The sequence below is a fragment of the Tubulanus polymorphus genome, chromosome 6, assembly GCF_964204645.1.
Source record: "Tubulanus polymorphus chromosome 6, tnTubPoly1.2, whole genome shotgun sequence".
NCBI lineage: Eukaryota > Metazoa > Nemertea > Palaeonemertea > Tubulaniformes > Tubulanidae > Tubulanus > Tubulanus polymorphus.
The window spans coordinates 4,400,649-4,419,927 of record NC_134030.1 but is presented as its reverse complement, the minus strand read 5'-3'; the positions used below and the strand labels follow the sequence as shown (position 1 = coordinate 4,419,927).

General features: G+C 39.2%; 2 protein-coding genes across 3 annotated transcripts; one reads left to right on the top strand and one right to left on the bottom strand.

Annotated features, from left to right (window-relative positions):
- Positions 1 to 629: 629 nt before the first annotated feature.
- LOC141906659 (KAT8 regulatory NSL complex subunit 2-like) lies at positions 630 to 5,328 on the bottom strand. 2 transcript variants are annotated; one of them, XM_074795934.1, is made up of 10 exons: positions 5,198 to 5,328; positions 4,053 to 4,355; positions 3,280 to 3,491; positions 3,088 to 3,205; positions 2,614 to 2,777; positions 2,334 to 2,425; positions 1,992 to 2,145; positions 1,360 to 1,517; positions 865 to 987; positions 630 to 773 (listed from the first exon to the last, which is right to left on the bottom strand). In XM_074795934.1, the coding sequence occupies exons 2-10, from the start codon at positions 4,334 to 4,336 to the stop codon at positions 741 to 743; spliced, it is 1,338 nt and encodes a 445-aa protein (XP_074652035.1). In that variant the 5' UTR covers positions 4,337 to 4,355; positions 5,198 to 5,328; the 3' UTR covers positions 630 to 740. The 2 variants fall into 2 exon arrangements, with proteins under 2 accessions (XP_074652035.1, XP_074652036.1); XM_074795935.1 differs by lacking the exon at positions 5,198 to 5,328 and adding an exon at positions 4,719 to 4,790.
- On the top strand, positions 4,908 to 17,413 carry LOC141907222 (uncharacterized). Its single transcript, XM_074796802.1, has 9 exons — positions 4,908 to 5,050; positions 5,604 to 5,685; positions 6,324 to 6,452; positions 7,013 to 7,073; positions 7,788 to 7,850; positions 9,071 to 9,116; positions 10,304 to 10,394; positions 11,178 to 11,333; positions 11,787 to 17,413. The coding sequence occupies exons 1-9, from the start codon at positions 4,908 to 4,910 to the stop codon at positions 13,956 to 13,958; spliced, it is 2,943 nt and encodes a 980-aa protein (XP_074652903.1). The 3' UTR covers positions 13,959 to 17,413.
- The last annotated feature ends 1,866 nt before the right edge of the window (positions 17,414 to 19,279 follow it).

Genomic DNA, 19,279 nt, shown 5'->3' with positions numbered 1-19,279 from the left:
AGCTGCTATCTTGGGGCTTCTGCAAGAATTGAATCTTTTGTCATCCAGTGACTTCTAACTCGAGTGGATCAGGAAACGTAATTCATTTGACGTAACTGACACAGGATTCCACGAGCTGGTTTCCTTTTGAGTGGAAACACTTTTTAGTGAATTACTCATGTTTGACCAACAGACCCCAGATCTTTTCATGAATACTTCATCAGCGTCTTTGTGATTTGGAAGATGGTTTCAATAAGCTATTTAGATTTGTGGACCGGATTCCGCTAAATTCTAAGACTCTTAAAAGCACTGAAACAACTCAACCGGCAAAATAATCATACATATAGTTTTATGAGTAAATTTGTATAGAGGTACAGGGATTTCACTAGCCAAGGGGACAAGTGATAATGAGAACCTACTTGCCCTGATGAGAATATACTTGTCCCGGGCAATCGTGCACAAGTGCTTAAGATCGGACCCTGGGCACAGGGATTTGTATACTTGTTGGGGAGAGAGCAACTGGTGTTTGTACCGGATTTTCAACTCACAAAAATATGAAAAAGTCAAATTTCATGCGTACGTAATAAATGAATGATCCCAATGCTTTCGATGAATGATATCATTCAAAATGTTACAACAACAAAACTATGTCAGTCAGATAACATTTTATTTGCTCTAAATATAAAACAAAATTTAAATACGATCGTAACACTTCCTGCTGTCAGTCAACTATGATTCAAGCGTTGAAAATTGTACGTAGATCACTTTAGTAACGAAGAAAGTCCCAAATCCATCTGGAAAACCAAAGAGCAGAAATAACTCAACCTGTGGAGACCTTAGAAAGAACATTACAACAGTATCTTATCTGACCAGTCAAAAACTTACCGATATTTGACTGCTCCCTAAATTGATGTAATCTGTTGAATCTTGTTCCAATTCCCGCGCCAACGGAGGGAGTGCTTGATCATCCATCGGGTCGACAATCTGATCTTCTAAGCTATCTTGTTCCTGAAAGAATTATAACGGTATAACGTTTAAAGCAAAGGTTAAAATTACCTCCATGTAGTAAAGGGCTCAATTTAAGCTGCATCCCAGTATGCATCGAGTATTAGATTAATGGTTGGAATGAAATTGAGATTAAGCTACAAGATACAAGAAATTTCCGATTGCATCATTCGAAGATGTTTGATTTAATTCTTTCCTGTGTTTTCTCGATAAGAAACTCAAATCAAAGATAAACTGGCACACCAAGCTTCGACATGGTAAAACACTGACAATGAAAGATCTCGTATCGAAAGAAGACGCTTTCTAGATTTGCATAAATCGAGCCTTATTGTTTGCAAATAATTCAGAGCGTACAACATGAATTCAAGTACTGACCGCTGTTTGTTGCGATTGTAATCGTTTTTCCATAGCGACTAATGGTGTATGTAGATCACAACGCGGATTATCAGTAACAGCAGCTATTGATTTGCCACAAGCTCCATTACCATACGTACACGGTTGATATAACACTTGCTGCGGATCTTGTAGAATATCTACACAAATGAGTTAAGTTCATTTCATGCACAGAATATAATCGTTTATGTTTATACCCATCATACCCCCTCAGAGACTGACTGAAATCTGACAAAATATACTGTGTAAACTGAAGAACTCACTTAATTCACTAGGAACTACCTAGTTTCATTGTATAAATTAAACTCCAAATTAATAATAATAAGTTACTTGATTCCAGGGTTAAATGGATCAAATATTTCATCCCAATTAAGGGAAAATGCGGATTAAGCGAGTTCTATTTTATTTGTAATAATGCAGTACTGGCAATCAATCTGCTGTCTAGGCCCTGCAGCCTAAGAAATTTGATACTATTCATACTCTATCAATCATCGTTCTTTCAAGGGCTTCAACTACAACTTCAATTTTTCACTAAATTGATAGAAATTTCATCAGTAACATCTTCACACAGTTATTGTCAAGAGAATTCACACTTAAGGATAATCAAAGGATACGTTTCAGACAATACTTGGATAAAGGAATGGCTTTAGCATCGCACTGATCATCATTAACAGAATGTATACACAGTTGATACTGCGGCGGTTGATAATTTATTCCTTCAGTCTGCGCCATTCTTCTCTCTTTCATCTGCTGGTGTAATAACGCTTCCTGTTGATGTGAACATTCATCAAATCGATGTATAAATATATTTTCCGGCAAAAATACATCTCTGTATGTACTTATGGTACCGGGTATAGAGTTCTTGCACGTTGATGTCATGTTTTCCAATCAGTGCTGGAGACTTGCCATATATAACAACATAACAGGGAGATTTACATAACTTCCAAATGCCTTACCTTGCCATATCTACGATGATATCTTTTAATCGCCATATATTTCGCTAATTTCGCGTTCATAACCGGATCGTCATCGCTAGTTTGAATCGGACCTGTTTAAATGAGAAATACTATCTATTAATCAGAAATGAACGCGAAACACGGATATGATCTATTTTACCTGAATAATCCTACATTGTTGGTAAATCATAGTTTATCTATCCGACAGTTTCGAGATTTATCTAAATCCCATTTTTTGAGATGCGCAAATGTCATCTTGAAATTGAAAGATAAAATTTACCTAATGTCTCTAACTCCAAATCAGCAGTTGCTTTGTATTTGCGACGTTTTTCTCGTAAGACGTGTTGTAAACGTTTGAATTGATCGATATAAAGAGATTGCAATCGAATCAGTTTGTCGCGGGTGATAAGGGCTACTTCTTCAGCCGTGTAAACACCAGCATGTCTAAAAAATAATTCATTCACAACTAATAAAACCGGGATTCTAATTCAATTGGTTTCATTGAAATGGATGCGACCTGAACATGGATGTGACCTTATAAACTTTCTACTTAGTCTTTGCCTTGTGTCTGTTTTATTCAGCACAGTGCCGATACATTTTAGGTTAACGCCTGTAGGGCTACAATACTGAGCCTCTTAATTTTATGATTTTATGTTCAGTGCTTAAGTCTGATCGGATTTTAAGGTTAGCATTAAGATGATAATGATAAATAATTCATCTATTATTACCATACATATTTATTTGACGTGCTTACTTCAACAAATCTTCATTTTCACTGTCTATACTCTCTGCATCACTATCTTGTTCACCTTTCCACGCTTGTTCGACTAACATCGCCTCGGTATCCGATTCTTCCGAACTCGTCAGGGTATCTATCGATAAAAAAAAGTCGACGATCAAAAATATTCCCGATATTTCACGCGGCGGAAATCATCTTAAAACTAACCTAAGATACGAGAGGCCTCGAGACCAATTCTATGTTTGCGTGAAAACTGTTTCGACGATGCATCGCCCGCGCCTCGTAACGAAGTCTCCGGCATCGGTTTGATATAATGTTCAAGGTCCTCTAGTAGTGTTTCAGCTGTATGTTTCGGTGCTGTTTTCTTGTTCGCCTTGCGACGCATGAGATTCATCTTTCTTGCATGTTCCGGGCAGTAGCTTTAAAAACAAGGTGCTTATGATTTGAATTTCAATAGGGATATGTAGTTATTAAGCTTATTTCACCAATTAAGTATCTGTATCTGTATTTATACGTTGATATAATTACTTCTGGCATTAATTGTCAATGGGGAGAGAGGGCGAAAAATGTCTATTGAGAGGACGACCAGATGAGTTCTTGGAACTCGGCTGCTGAAAATCCTGACTTAACAATGCGGTTTTCCAGGTGGTGCTACTGGAGTGCAGTCCTAATGAAAAGGAGTTTTACACTGTTTATTGTTTGTACACGGGACAACGAATCCACGGGTGATTTTTACACTGTATCTTTCCACCAAGCTACAGATCAATATACGAATCCATATGATTTGAAGTACCTTAAGGAATGTGGATTACCTGGTAATATTACATGTGACTGCCTAGAAGAGGCCAGCATAGCTCTAAATTGCTAGGTTACACAATTATTTAAATGGATAAATTTTCTTCTAAACTTAAAATTTTTATGCCTTAAATAAACTGACATTCAAAAGTATTCAACCACTTTGTTCTAAAACTAAAACATACCCATCTTTCCTTTCAACTCGAGGTACCGCATTTGGACAGCGTTTCGCCGACTTTCCGGATGTGAAGCTGCATTGTTTGAACGGACATTTTTTATCCTCTAGAATATGTCTGATACAGAACTCATAGTTTTCGATACGGTCCTGCATACACGGTCTATGCGAGTAGTTGCAGAAGTTTCCGCTAGTTTTAGATCCCGCCGCTTGCTGCGATGACGTATTGCGCGAGGTTTTATTCGACGATGAAAATTTCGTAGTTGAACTCGGCTTCATTTTCATAAACGACATTGTGACCACCAGTGCAAAACTACAATAGAGAATTCAGAATAAACATTTAATTCAGAGATAAAACGTCATAAATTTTTCATATCAAAAAGTAATCTATTGAGTGATTTCGAATTTTAGAAATTGCAACTTAAGCTATTAGTATTAATTCAATTACGAACAATATAATAAGGATGGTGCATTAGAAATTATGCAAAGCATTTTTGAAAGAAAATTGAAATTTCCCAAGAATTTTACAGCCTACTGACAACTGTATGTAATGTAGTCTATACTAGTAAAAATCAATTAGCACGGCATTATCAAAATCTATTCAATTATTCAAAGCAATGCATGATTGATGCAAGCGCTACTCAATGTCAATTAGAAACCGTTTAGAATTAATTACTTCCGTTACAAATACGTCTAAAACGGAAAAATTGCCACTGCAAAAACGACCAGAGAAACCAATGATGAAAAGGCACGTGCTTTTATTTACATCGAATATTTCCACCAATCAGGAGCGTTCTAGGTCGTTAGCCCGATCCGATGACGTCATTGTGCGCGTGCGCACCGACCGTTTCTCAGTAGTGATTAAATGGCGGGGGAACGATGGATATTTACTACGGCCCAACTTCAAAACACCCCCAGCCGAAAAGCGGGCATCGACGCCGAAAAAGAACTGACCTACCGACAACAAGGGGGTCAGTTAATACAAGACATGGGCCAACGACTTCACGTGTATCCTTTATCGGCGGAATATTCCGATCTAAAATACCGCTCAGCACGTCGCCATTTTCGAGTCGTGAGTAGAAATCACACCCCGATTAAAACCGACCGATTGCGGCTTTAAAATCGCTCGTTTCGTTCGAAACGCGGCGCTATTACCTTCTCTCTGCCGTTCGATAAACGGTGTCGATATTTTCGGCGGGTCCGGAGCTCGGTGTAATCCGCTAGTCGGTAGTTTATATTCCGTCAGTTGACTGTCGTCGATTCACGTGCGTCGACAACATGGAGTCGATTAATAAACTCGGGTCAAGGTCGATCAGTGCTGCTACATAATGGTGGCTGCAACTAGAAGTATTCGAACTAGATTTATTCAAGTTTTCTCTTCGTTGTCGCTTCTTTATAATACAACCATATTGAGGATTAATTTTCAGGTCATAAATGCAATTCTAGAAATTGTTTTCAACAACACAAATTAAACTTGTGAGGTTGTTGAAGGTGACAAAAAATTTTCAAAAAATATCTTCACTCCACAGAAAAAGTGTATTTCCTTAACGGTAGATTCCAGAACGCAATTATGTATCAATACTGCTATAGTGTATCTGCATCGATTTTATATGTTCCATTCCTTCACGAAATTCCACCGCAATGTAAGTATTGATTTGAAAATATGAACAGGGGGTCGTTCATAAAATAGGCGCGCATTCATCAATTCTGAAAAAGGCATCCTCCCTCGGCAGGGATTCGAACCTGATGGCATCGCTATACTCGGCCTCGTCACGAACCGTACCGATGCCATTAGATACGAATCCCTGCCGATGGAGGATGGAATAAGGGGGTGTTGTAGTGGTGTGTTCCATGCAGATCGGAAGGGGCTTCAAAATCTAACTTATTCTCCCTAAGCCTACAAAATCTTAATACGTGTACGTATTCGATGAATGGTCCCGATTAATAATAAAACTTTATAACCCGGTTTTGACGATGGATGATCAATAGAGAATCTGACGATAATCGTGGAAAAAAAGCCAGGTGTAAAATATGCCATCGAAGTTTCAGTATTTATTAGTAACATGGGAGAAGCTTACATTTCTGTATCAAATATATTTCAGTATTTTGATATAATACATTTAATAGTCGAAGTCAGTTAATTGTGATCTATTATTGTCAATTTGTTAAACGAATCGGGTCATTGAATTGGGCGCAAAAAGGTGCTCGAAAGACATGGAAATGAGACTGGTCATGGAGACTATGAACCCTGAAATGGATTTTTGATCGTGTATGATTTCAGGATTTGGCGCCGGCTTGCTTGTTTTTGGCGGCCAAAGTGGAAGAGCAGCCTCGTAAATTAGAGCACGTCGTCAGTATCGCTCATCGGTGTTTGAATCGCGATGAACCGGCGTTAGATACTAAAAGTGAGGTAAGTATCACGTTACAATCCTCCAGTGTTTTCAATAAGAGCCAGGTCCCAGACCTGTCTGTCATTTGTAAAGGACCCGCCTGTTTTTTCAAACCAGCTTTCCTTTCAGGGACTGTGACTTATTATGGGACCCTCCTGTTTTTCAAAGCGACCTGGCTGGTTAATTTCTTATTGTCCTCCCTCGACCAACGCTTTCCCAACCGATTCGAGAGGAAATTTAAAAATTTTGAAAATTCCACCTATATTTCCGCTATATTACCTCTCCTGCAATGCAGTAGTTGCAAATATTTCAGAATGTTTGATGGGTGTTGCCATCTCTCAATAGACTTCTAACCTAATAGCTATTTAATGGATACACTGCACCACCGGGCAAAAACAATATAGGTTAGCTAACAATATGGGTTGGGTGGGTTTTTATACACCGCATAGCGGGGTAAGGTACTGAAAGGGTTGCACGATATTTCAGTAACTTTTCAAAGGAGCACGTTAAACTCATTTCAATAGTTACTTGAGATATTTTGCTGTGTGTGTAATAAAGATGGTCATGTATTTGATTGTAGAAATATTTGGAGAAGGCTCAAGAACTGGTTGTGAATGAAAACATTTTACTACAGACTTTAGGTAAGTAATCATTCGATCATAATACAGATATTCAATTCAATAAACTCTTTATTATACTGATTACACCCTTTCGGGTCGAGATGTACAGAGTGGTATTTACAAGTAGTATTTACAAGACAAAAAACATTTTACAATTAATATAACATATGAACCTTTGCTCGCAAGTTTAAGGGCAAATGCCATCAAAATTGTACTTTCCTCGATTTCTTAACCAGAAGAAACTTTAGTATACCTATAACGACCTGAGATGTGACTTATTGAAAAAAGGAGCACGAATTAGCCGTAATAGTTAGCGGAATAGTCATCTATTTATCCTTCACTCCGTGCGTATAGTTCATATTCAACCCACGGGTGGCGCTATTTATGATGTTAACTACGACAATCAACACAAGCACGTGCGCGCGCTAGTACGCGTAGCCTATGTATAATCGATAAAATAAACACCATTTGAAAATGAATTTTACATAATATTCTATTTTGATGGCATCTTTAAGGTAAGGTTTTCTCTCCGATATGGAGTTTGCGGTCTGCTGCGGCAATCGAGGATATGCATAATTCGTGATGCGGTAGTCGGAGAAAATATCTGGACGAAAGTTATCTAAATTTTCATTGAGTCTTGCTGTAGTTATTTCCCTTATCTAGCAGGATAGCCGAATGTAGCACGGGACTAGTCATTGAATGAGAGAATTTTTATTATTATTTTTTTTTCTTCAGGATTTGAAATCACTGTTGATCATCCTCATACTCATGTAATCAAAACGTGTCAACTCGTACGCTGTAAGTATTCTATATCGGATCATCGCGGTGGTCGGATCAACGTATCGATCCGAAATTCAACTAACCGACCGACATTTCTGCGGATAATTGCTGTACATATTTCGCTGAAGTTTTCTCAAATTCAAACAGCGCCGTGAACGTAGAAAACTGTTCCTCGTCCGTCGATGGATTGTGTGAAAACTGCAGAACTTCAACTATCGACAAAAGCCCTATGTAACTGATATTGCATTTTAGGTTGTAATGATGTGATCTTGCTTCAACATCGGTTTAAGACATCATTGATGCTCCTCTAACTGTTTGAATTGATTTTTATGAAGATGGCATGAGTTCATTCATGTTTTTAACCTGTTCTGAATAAGGTTTTTCGTTGTTGACCATTGGAAAAAGTTCTGCTTAAATAAAAGGCCAAGGTTTCAGATGTCTTAAACGTATGTTGAAATGTGCTCGATGCTATTTTTGGTTTGGTGGAAGTATCTAGTGTACTATTGGCATGACCTGGTTGCCTTTTAGTGACATGGAACTATCCACTCTACATGGTTTTGACAATAAGACCCTCCCAAGTCCCTTGTACTTGAAAAGTTGTTACGAATATATCTTAAGAAGAAAAAGATAAGTACAATGGACGACCAGGTTTTTGCGCATTGAAAGTGTAAATTTTTCTTAGTCTGTAAAATGTTAATTTTACGTAAGGGTTATAATCATCAGGGGTGCTGCTTATCAGTGGAAGGAAAGTTGTCCATTTTGCTTAGCATCCACCAAACAACTACAAACACATATTATTCGTCCATGGTCTTATTTCCATCAACAAAACTCATTTTCTCTGGTGAGAAAAGGTCCGTCCCTTCAGCTGTAGAGGTTGCTATTAGCTTAAATACGGTTAACTCGGAAAAATATTTACTATTTCATTAAAGAGTAGTGCCTATTTCGCATGATAAGAAAATCAATTTTTTGAAACTTTTGGTCTGTATTCCCGAAAAGGGCAGTCCCCTTAGCTGAAAAGGTTTCCCTTTTCTTCACCACACGATGAGTTTGCGAAGATGTGAGATCAGTGTAGTTAAATTCCCACTTGTACAAATGTTCTTTGTGTTTTATGGCCGTATATATATATATATATATATTTATGATACACCTGCGGTCAGCCGAATGACTAATGAGGTGTTTATTTCCTTCCATTTCTTCAATCTCCCTGATGTTGATTGACGTGTACGTCCGAAATACAGCAAGCAAGGATCTCACGCAGACTTCTTACTTCCTGGCTACAAACAGGTGCGGACACTTTCCTCCTCCCTCCAGGGGGCGCAGTCGGCATTGCATTGGGGTCAGGGGGATTAGTAAGTGCACGCTGCTGTGAGGTTCAGTTCGTGTGGTTTTTGGAAAGAGATGGGCGTTGTATTTAGAAGCTGGAAAATAAATACTTTTTCCACTGAACGTATATTCAAAATTTTTCCTTCGTAATTGTATTTTTAACGAGGTAAGTCCGTTGTCCGTTGAACCATCTCTCTCCAAACAAGACCACTAGAGAGTTTCGAGCAGGTGAGGTCAAGAAAATATGAATTCCAAAACGCTGATCAGTAAATTTTGGAATGATTTCATTTGATGTTCCGTTTGGAATTCTGATTTCGTTTATGTATGGTTATTCGCACGGATTAGTCTTTGTTAAGCCATGTATAACACTTTTGAAGGTTAGTATGTTAAATGTTGAAGATATGTTGAGAATTAGGAAATTTGAATTAGTAGTATTTTGAACTAGCGAATCAAGCAATTTTGAATTTACATAGAAATGTAGTCGTCGTGGTATCAAAATGGTATATCCGTTATAAAGGTGAGTGTGTTTTGTTAATAATCTGTGTTCCCTTGGAAGTAAAAAGCAAATAAATCATGAATTTAGGTAAATCTTTAAACTGAAAATTTTACTTCGTAAGGATTCGCAGCGTCGTGTGGTAGTATCACTTTAACTAACCTTAAACCCAACGTGTCGTAAATTTATTCCTGGAATCGTAAGAGATGAAATCTATTTTCGGTGGACCTGAAAAGAAGATTTCTCTTGAATACCGGGTGTTATTTTGCACGCTGGGTCCAGTTCCACAGTTCTGAGTTAAGATTTGACCCTGGGTTAAAACATTGAAAATGAACTAACTTTTACTCAGAGTTAACTCCAACTCACAACTGTTGAACTGGGTCCTGGTTTTTAACGCACACAGTAAAGTCTAACCGAAATCATCGTCGCGGTCAATTTACACGTGAATCGTATGTAGTAGCCTTAATGTGAAAATCCTTAAACCTGCGTGTACGATAACAAAAACATTGATCTACTCTCTAATCGTCTAATGAACTTCAGAAGTTCTCAGTGATATATGCTATGGTATATACGGTAGGATTGATTGGTTGTTGTTTATTGATGCGACTCTCGATTCATTTTCACGTCGGTTTTTTTCTGCGTTTGTAATTTACAGCTTACACCTGACTACGATGTGTTTGCAGTATAAGCCGACGGTAGTGTGCTGTGTAGCTATACATCTCGCCTGCAAATGGTCATCATGGGAGGTAAGTGTTGAATGATACATTATATTAATCGAATGTGTTGTTTCTGATAGCTTCATTCCGTCGTGATGACCAGTATGCCTGGATATCTTAGTGCGGTTTCAACATTTCAGTTCTTGACGATCGCTAGAATCATTTTAATCGTAAAGATAAGATTGATATTATAGAGGAACCTCGTTACAGCGAACTTCGCGGGACCAGAAAATATGTTCGTTATATCTAGTTTGAAATGAATCAAATTTTCTTACTTGGGACAGAATTCTATATTTCTTATATCCGATGAATGGTTGTATCCGAGTTCGTTGTAACGAGGCTCCACTGTATTAATAGGGGCTGGTTGACGTAAGTCGTAAAGTTGTCTTAAGTCTTTTAAGTTATTCGATAGACCTAAGTTGGCCCCAGAGGTATGTAATTCAGAAAAAGATCTGGGAAATTTCAATATATATTAGCCGTGCTGTTGGGACCAGGATTTCTTTACCCGATTAGGACCGAATTAGAAACTGAGTTTAATAGTGTGTAGGATATACGTTGCTTACAAAACCACCGAATTAAATGGTTTTACTGAGAAATACTTTACTAATTTAGGAGTCCATAGTAATTGGGATGAGTGATGCATGTACACTCCTTGAAATTTGAATCTTTTTCCATAGAAATTGGAAAACTCCTTATATTCCAGGAAAGACTGATTTGTAGGGACTCTGTCACTTACATGGGCTTAATACGAAGCTACAGCATGCTTGTAATTGAATTATGGTCGTATATTTACATTAGTTGTTAATGTTTCAGTTTCCTCAGTCAAGTGAAGGACATCAGTGGTGGTGGTACGTCGACAAAACTGTTACCGAAGAATTACTCGAACAACTCGTACAAGAATTTCTCAACATCATTGATAAGTGTCCCACGAAATTGAAACAGAAGATTCTTACCTACAAGGGCGATAAGGTAAAATATGTATACCGGTACTGGAACTGAGTTATGGAGGTTCAGTTCACACATACTCAACTTTTGGAAAATTCAAAGGGTCGTCACTTACCTGGATCCAGTTCCACAGTCGTGAGTTAGAGTTAATTCTGGGTTAAAATTAGTTCATTTTCAATGAGTTAACCCAGAGTCAAATCGTAACTCAGAACTGTGGAACTGGGTCCAGGAAGGAAAAGTCAGGGACGTTTCTTTTCTTTAAAAAGGGCATTGAATTTTGTAAGAAAGCTAGAAGTTAGGGAAACTTATTGGGATTGCTAGATCGTGCATCAGATAGTTTCCATCTATGTCTTCCATATTCAAACGGTTAATTGATTAAATTCTAAATGTTACATATCAGGGAATAGTCGGGGAAAAAAAAGTAAAAAAGGGCCACCTTGATTCAGGATTAATTAGATGGAGTTAATTTCTTCGTAGGACTCGAAGGTAGAGCACGGTGACACTCATTCAGGCTCCTCGAGACACGCCCCGAAACGAGCAGACCCGTCGGCAGCTTTGGGTAAACAGCCGGGAGATGCCGGTACAATGAAACCACCGGCCGCAGGTAGCATTCCGGTCCACACGCAGCAGCAGCAGCAGCAACAATCAGCAACGGCTGCAGCCGGTATGAGACGATGCAAGTCGGATGCACATTTACCCAGTATGCAGGCGTTGACGTATAAGGAATATAAAGAGCGTAAGGAACTGATGAAACAGGGCCAGTTAGACAAGAAAGTGCCCGTTCCTGAATTACACGCCGCCAGTCGGACGAATACCGACAGCCGATCGCGTCAGTTAGGCACATTAAGCGAAGTACCGGTAAAAGATAGCTCCTCACGTGGACACGCACAAAATGAAATAGGACGTACATCGCACCACGCCGCACCCACTGAGAGTTCTTCGTCGCAACGCGCGAGCGATAGTCGCGGTCAACACGGCGACAATCGTAAACGCGCGTCGGATACGACTCGAACTCCGGAAATGACGTTGAAACAACGCGCGATTCATCACGCGCCTAACGACAATCAGGCGTTACATAGACCGATACCTAGCGACGGCAGTCGTTCGCACCACGGGACGCCTAATGCGCATCCGTCGACATCGGTCGCGAAATCCAAGCCGATGCATCACCAGTCGGCGCCGGTTCAAAACGACGTTTCGAATAAATCGAAGGCGATGAACGCGGAACAAAAGGCGGCCGCTCAGAGACACGAACATTATAAAGATCGTCGCGCTACTAGAGACGGTTCAACGTCGGAGTTAGCTGCGGCGGGTGAGGCACGTCATCGACACCCGCGTGTCGATCATCATCATCACCATCGATATCGCAGCAGCGGTGAAACTTTACCCGACGCGACGCTAACTAAAGTTGACGTCGTTGAACGCCATCGAGATTCGTTATCCATCAAATCGGACGGCAAACAAGAGCAGAACGTCGGCGGCGGCGGCACCGGTTCGAGACATGTCGTAACAGGCGATTCGAGTTTAAATAAACCGGACGCTATTACGAAATCGAGTAAACGCAAATCTCCGTTAGAACCTGATTGGATTAAAGAACAACGGCCCGATTATAAACCGGAGCATCATTCTTCTTCGTTCGTATCTCTTCCGACTGCTTCGTCTTCACCTCCACCGGCGCCCTCATCGCAACCACCGGCGCCGTCTCAACTGAAATTAACTTTACGCATTCCACCGCCTCCTCCTCCTCCGGTCGAACTAGAACCGGGCGAGATACTATCATCTTCTCCTACGACGCCGTCGAAAGTTCCCGTCGTCAAACTCGAGCGTTTAACCGAAAGCCAAATCACCGCTCACCGGCCGAAAGAGGAACCGCATCAGTCGTCGTCGCACAAACATTCTCGCTCGAAATCCGACTCGCATCGGAAAGAAGATCGGCATAAAACCAGCAGCAGCGGCGGTCACGCGGGACCGACGCCTCGTATCGAACCGCTCCGTTTAAAATTCGGTTCCGGCGGCGAGGTGAAAAAATCTGAACAAAAGGTCGAAAAGCTTCTTATAAAGTTACCGGCGGCGAATGCGGTCGGTTCATCGGCGGCTGAACGCCATTTCACCGACTCGATCAAAGAGAAAGAACGTCGAGAACGAAAACACCACGAGCACCACTCATCGCATCGGTCGACGACAGACAGCGGCATCGACAACAAACACGACGATTTACGCATCTCGTCCGCCGGCTCGGATGTTTTAAAATTGAGGATTCCGAAATCGCGACTGCAATCGCCGTCCGGCGGTGGAGGCGGCGACGAAAAACCGCGTAAGTCGTCGAAGCATCATTCGTCTTCGCGAAAACGTCATCATAGTCCCGGCAAAGCGGAGTCCGGCTCGCACAACGCGGCGAAGCAATCGCGTCGAGACGGGAATTCGCAGTCGATGTTTTCACCGCCGCAACCGCAGATGAACATATTGCAAGCGGTCGCCGAGTCGCTCGAGTCTAACGGTGATAAAAACAACAAGAACGAATCACCGGCGTTGATCGTCGTAGATACGTCATTGTCGTCGGAGCAGACGTCGTCGTCGGCGCGACATAAACATAAAAAATCGAAGCACCATTCGCCAGTAGCTGCAGCGGCAGCAGCTAATCGACCGTAATCAGTTGATTCGAATAGAAGCAGGGGTGGATCTAGGGGGCTGGCTCAGTGGTCCAAACCCTTGCCTTATCCTAGAGGTTGCCTTTTTCAGGGTTTTTACGGGTTACGGAAAGCTTTGGAAAATGGGAATTTCGTTGTTTTTTTTTTTTTTTTTGTTACAGCAATGGAAAATTAGAAAATGGTCTGAAAACTGAATTTTCCGTCTCACTACACATTTAATTACAGACTCTGTGAAAGCAGATTGTGGATAGTATTAATAAATGGCACTAATGTAAAATGAAATTGGAAAACTCGTAAGAACCCTGCTTTTTGGTCAAGGCTGAGATCTTTGAAACCTGCAAATTAGACAATCAAATAATGCATCTTTTCCGATGGATTGCTTATACGATAAGGGCAACGGTGGAACTCTGATCGTGGCTTTTGGCTTCGCTGCTTACGTACGGCAATGAAAACCCTTCTTTATGTAGACCCTGCCTTCCAATTGTTCTAGATCCGCCCCTGTGAAATAACACGTCGTTAGGGGGGAATTGATTAATACGACACATGAGTCAGTATGCAGCACTTGTTTATTCTCAGGGAATCGATTTCTACTCGACTTAAGCCATTATTCGGTGCGTTTCGCTCCACACAATCCCCGGAGACCAGTCGCACAGATCGAAAAATATTTTAAAACCTGTTATTTCGTAAAATAATATACTACTTCTTGCCGATGAATTGAGAATACCTGGGAATTTGCTGATTTGTACTTATATGACTGGAACAGGCGGTTATTATTTCAACTGATTCTCATCTACAGTCATCGGCGACGTTCATCGTTCCAGATATTTATAAAAACGGGTTTCGGCTCGACTATACGCCGGCCTGCTCAATGCACGTAGCTTTTGTTCTCAGAAATTTTTCACATTTTATGATTTATTATTAAAACGCCGAATGCATTTATCTAGTTAAATATTTCAAACTCCTCAATTAAGATTGTTATTGTATGCGTGATTTGGGGTTGTAATTGCGTTTGTAATGAATTTCGACTGATGATGAATGACTATTGTATGAATATTGGTAGCTTTGTTACTTTCCAAAAGATTTGTTTATTTTACCGTTGCTTTATATCTATAACTGAAAGAGTGACATTCATTCTTTATTGTATTACTGCACAAAAAAGCAACTAATGTAGACTTTTGCCTTGCTCCGTGAAGGTTTGACTGTAAATAGTGTATATTCTACTGAACTGGCCTGACATCCATTTGAGGATCAGGGAAATTTGAAATCTTTCCGAGGAAACGATTACTTACCAATTCACTGACTTTTTCTCGAGTTGATTGGAACAAATGAAGAATGAGGCTACTGTAGTATCTTAAATGTGCAAAATGACCAAAAAAAAAGAGTCTCAAGCTCATGCAATGATGTTGTAGATACTGATACTGTGGATGTCATATATTTACGGAGGCTTCATTAGTGTTATCAAGAATATCCAAAAAAAAGTGTAAGTGTAAAAGAAAATCCATAAAAATCTGAAGCAGTTCATTGCGCTGCTCACTATAGGCCTCGTATATGTAGGTGTGCCAAAACACGGGTGTATTGGTAGGGTTGAATGCAGTTCGAATGGTTATAGGGGTTGAGTAGAAGTTAAGTTATCTGCTCTGTCAAAAAGATGTATTTAATTGCGTGTCTGCGTATAATGAATGCGAAATGAATCATGATTTTGTAAAATTGTGTATAATTCTTGTCGTGCGTTAGTAATAGTAACATAGAACAATGATAGTCTGGTTCGATTGTGGTACACGGGCGCGCGAGGCATGCCGGCGCATTCGTTCGGCTATGAAATAGATCGCGGGTGCTTCAAAATAAAATACAACTTATCCCTCGAAAAAATATTATATATATTTAAAACAAAAAAAGATGAATTGCTGTAAATTGTAAATAGATTTCTATTTTCATACGAGATGTAATTTCAATGATATTTGTTCTTTTTTTGACACGCTTTTTAATTTTGAACGACAGTTTTTTCCGAGAGGTAAAGAACATGTTGCACTAAGTTTTTGTATTTCGTTGTACTTGTATTCGTACAGCTAGGCGCGTGTCCTGAACGGGCTTCGGAAAATAATTGCGTGTGTTCAGTTTATTTCTAGAAAATGTATCTCGCTTTCATTTTCTCATTTCGTCGATTTATACGTAACATTCTGCATAATTTTACCAGGGCTATTTTAACATTTAGATGAATTCTCACGTGGTGTGGCGCAAGCGAGCGTATAAGTAGAAAATTCACGCAGCCCATTCCAGTAATTAACGTACCGATTTCCTGACTTCTTAGCATATCAATGGATAATCACTTAAAAAGAAGAGCAATAGGGTCGTCTTGTGTCGAGGAAGGTCTAGATGTTGATTTGATACTCAGGATTCTGCGGTAATATTTAGGATTCTGTCAAAAATGACGCTCATGTTATGTTCCGAGTCTTTAGGATATGATCCATAATTCCGTATTAAAACTAAATACGGCGATGATGATAATTCTGTCGAGCTATTATCATAATAAATATTGTGATGACATTTATATGGAATATTTTTTCTCTTTCATGATAATCATGTTGTAATTGAATTTCCTGTATAAAGCGCGTAGAAGTACATAGTACGTGTATTATCTGATTTTTATACTGTCTGACTGTTTATGTATTAATCATTGACTAGAGCCTGCTTGAAACAATCAATTCGTAAAAACTGCCCATTCTGACTCCTTCACCCCGCACCCCCCACGCTGCAGCTGTGAATCCGTGTTACAGGAATTTGTGTGTTCTATAGCTAATTCGAACTGAATTTCAGGGATATATAAAATTCAAAGGTTAGATATCTAATATAAACTTTGAATAATATTGTGTAGATAGGGTTCCGACGGAGCATGAGTTGTTTCTTAGAAGAAATTATACGGGAGAAATGTTTCTTAGTTTATAGATGAAAACATGAAATCGAATAGCAGGGAAGTTAATCATGAAATGAAAAAAAGAAGTACTGATCGTTCTGTTCTGCTTTATCTTAGGGGTTCGTCGATTTTATGTTTTAACTATTGCTGTGTTTAATAAAGCGAAATACTGAGTTACTGCTGTGAAAATAATATACCTGTTTTCAATTTAAAAAGGTGTGCGTCTAAGTGTAGGTTTCTATTGAACGAAAATAAAAAAACGTTTATGAAACTTACTGAGATACGATAGATTGTGACCGAAATGTGTTTATAGATTATCTCACGACTGGCGAACAAATGATGAATAGAACAAATTTCTCTTTATCATCAGTCCGTCGACATTTGGTGGAAATGTAATGTAATAATAATTGTTCATATTTTATGGAAGAGTTTTGTAAAGAATATGAAGAAAGGCAAGTACGAAGCTGCAATTTCGCCCGAGGTCAATGTTGTTAATTTATATAGTAGGAAAATCTTGTTAAACTCTTGAAACTATTAAAGGCCAGAATTATTGTGATAAAATACATTTGTTTTTGTTCCTTTGGATTTGGCGCGTCCATTTTGTCATTGAATTCATCAGGAGAATGGTTAGTGTTAAACAAGTCACTGATCAGTTAGAGATTTAGGCAAAAAACAATTGGTACCTTGTTTCTCTGCCTGCTGTGATTAAAAGTCGACCGGCCGCCTATCGACCCTGTACATTACTTTTTATAGATCATACTACACTTAGCTACATAATATGTATTCATTCTGAACTATTCATAGAATTCTGTGGTTTCTACGGTACGGTACCACTGGTTGTTTTCATATGTCACTTGTTCTGTTTACATTTATTCCGACACATCGCTTTTGTTTATGTCCTGTAAGTAACAGCCGAAACGTGGTTTCGTTTTAATGAATTAATTCGAATTGTGGGACTTCTTCGATTAATGACGTATTAGTTACGATAAAGGTGGATAGATGGCGACTGCAGAAGGTTGAAAGCTTGGTCGATTTTGACAGATCCAAAATGTCGGCTTTTTGAATCGTAGTTAGGCCTGCTGTACTTCTGGCTGGTCACACTAATTAGCGTCAACAACTGTCAACGGGTTAGTGAAACGTGCAATGTCGTATTGGTTTTGCCATTGATATAATTGATTGTCGCATAAATAAAAGCTTGTCGGTAGACCATTTGGTGGGACTATTTTTTGGGTTGAAAAAACGAAGTAGACGAGTTTCAAAACACAGGAGTTTCATAAAAAGGTAACTCTTTAATCGATTTAATTTCATTAATTCAGTTTATCTTAAATCGATTTAGGCCTTTATCCAGGAGTTGCTATATTAAACTTAACTAAACGAATGACACATTTTAAAATCAATCATATTTATTCTCATACAACAATTATATAAAATGCCAGGAGTGCTCGAGGAATTAATGTAAGCTCCTCAAACATGTGGACTTTCAAAAACAACGAGTCCAACCACCGTAGGCGTATAAACTATAAACAAGAGTTTATAAACCTGTGGTCCAACCATAGACTCAATAGTCCATGGCCCCCGCACTAAAACCAGAGATAAACCTGGCCAAATACTCGGGAAAGCGTAGGATTAAGTAATCAATCTGATTTATATTTTTACATCATTTTATTTTCACATATCAAATTATTAACTTTTAGCTTATTTTCTCAAATTTTAATAGCAATTTTATTTCTATTACTATGTATGAAATTGTACTAACTTTAAAATCACAAAAGTTACATGTTAGGTATTAATAAGTCTTTATACATGATACATTTCCACTACAGTTGATTCATACAATTTGCATCAATAGGAAAATAACAAAAATACACAAAGAGTTGTAAACTTTGATCCATAAAACACCGAAAAAAGGACTAGTGCCGGTGCCGGTTTCAACAACTCTGAAAAACCGCAATTGTGTCTCCCTTTGTTGAATGGAGTTTCCACTGCCGGCTGAACACTGAATATCATGGAACTTAAACAAGGCATGACTTGGATTCCCAACTCCTCCTCTCGAATTTAGCCACGCGATGTTTTTTTTTCTTAAGATTTTAGAATAATTTCAACTAGCGACCGGTAGCTCTTCAGTTAAAAATTCACATGGTCATCTACTTTTTTTCTGCAAAGCATTGTAAACACTCCGCGCGAATAGGATCCGGGCGACGGAATAAGAGGAATTACCACAAATCGGGATGTTTGATGAAACCTTGGAGTAATCAGTATGATTACTCCAAGATGAAACTATCCAACTAAGATATCACACAAGTCAGTCACGCTTTACGGTCCCAAGATCCGACTCCAGTGGAGTCAATCCAATATTTCAAGTTTAAAAGTAAAGCCGCAAGAACAGTCGACGCTATTCATATTTCCTCCAT

Coding starts and splice junctions, on each gene's coding strand:
- LOC141907222 (XM_074796802.1), top strand. CDS start 4,908: ATGGCGGGGGAACGATGGATATTTACTACGGCCCAACTTCAAAACACC. Junction 5,051..5,603: donor ATGGGCCAACGACTTCACGT/GTATCCTTTATC, acceptor GGTAGATTCCAG/AACGCAATTATGTATCAATA. Junction 6,453..7,012: donor CGTTAGATACTAAAAGTGAG/GTAAGTATCACG, acceptor ATTTGATTGTAG/AAATATTTGGAGAAGGCTCA.
- LOC141906659 (XM_074795934.1), bottom strand. CDS start 4,336: ATGTCGTTTATGAAAATGAAGCCGAGTTCAACTACGAAATTTTCATCG. Junction 3,492..4,052: donor CGAGTTGAAAGGAAAGATGG/GTATGTTTTAGT, acceptor TTGTTTTTAAAG/CTACTGCCCGGAACATGCAA. Junction 1,518..1,991: donor ATCCAAGTATTGTCTGAAAC/GTATCCTTTGAT, acceptor TCATTTGTGTAG/ATATTCTACAAGATCCGCAG.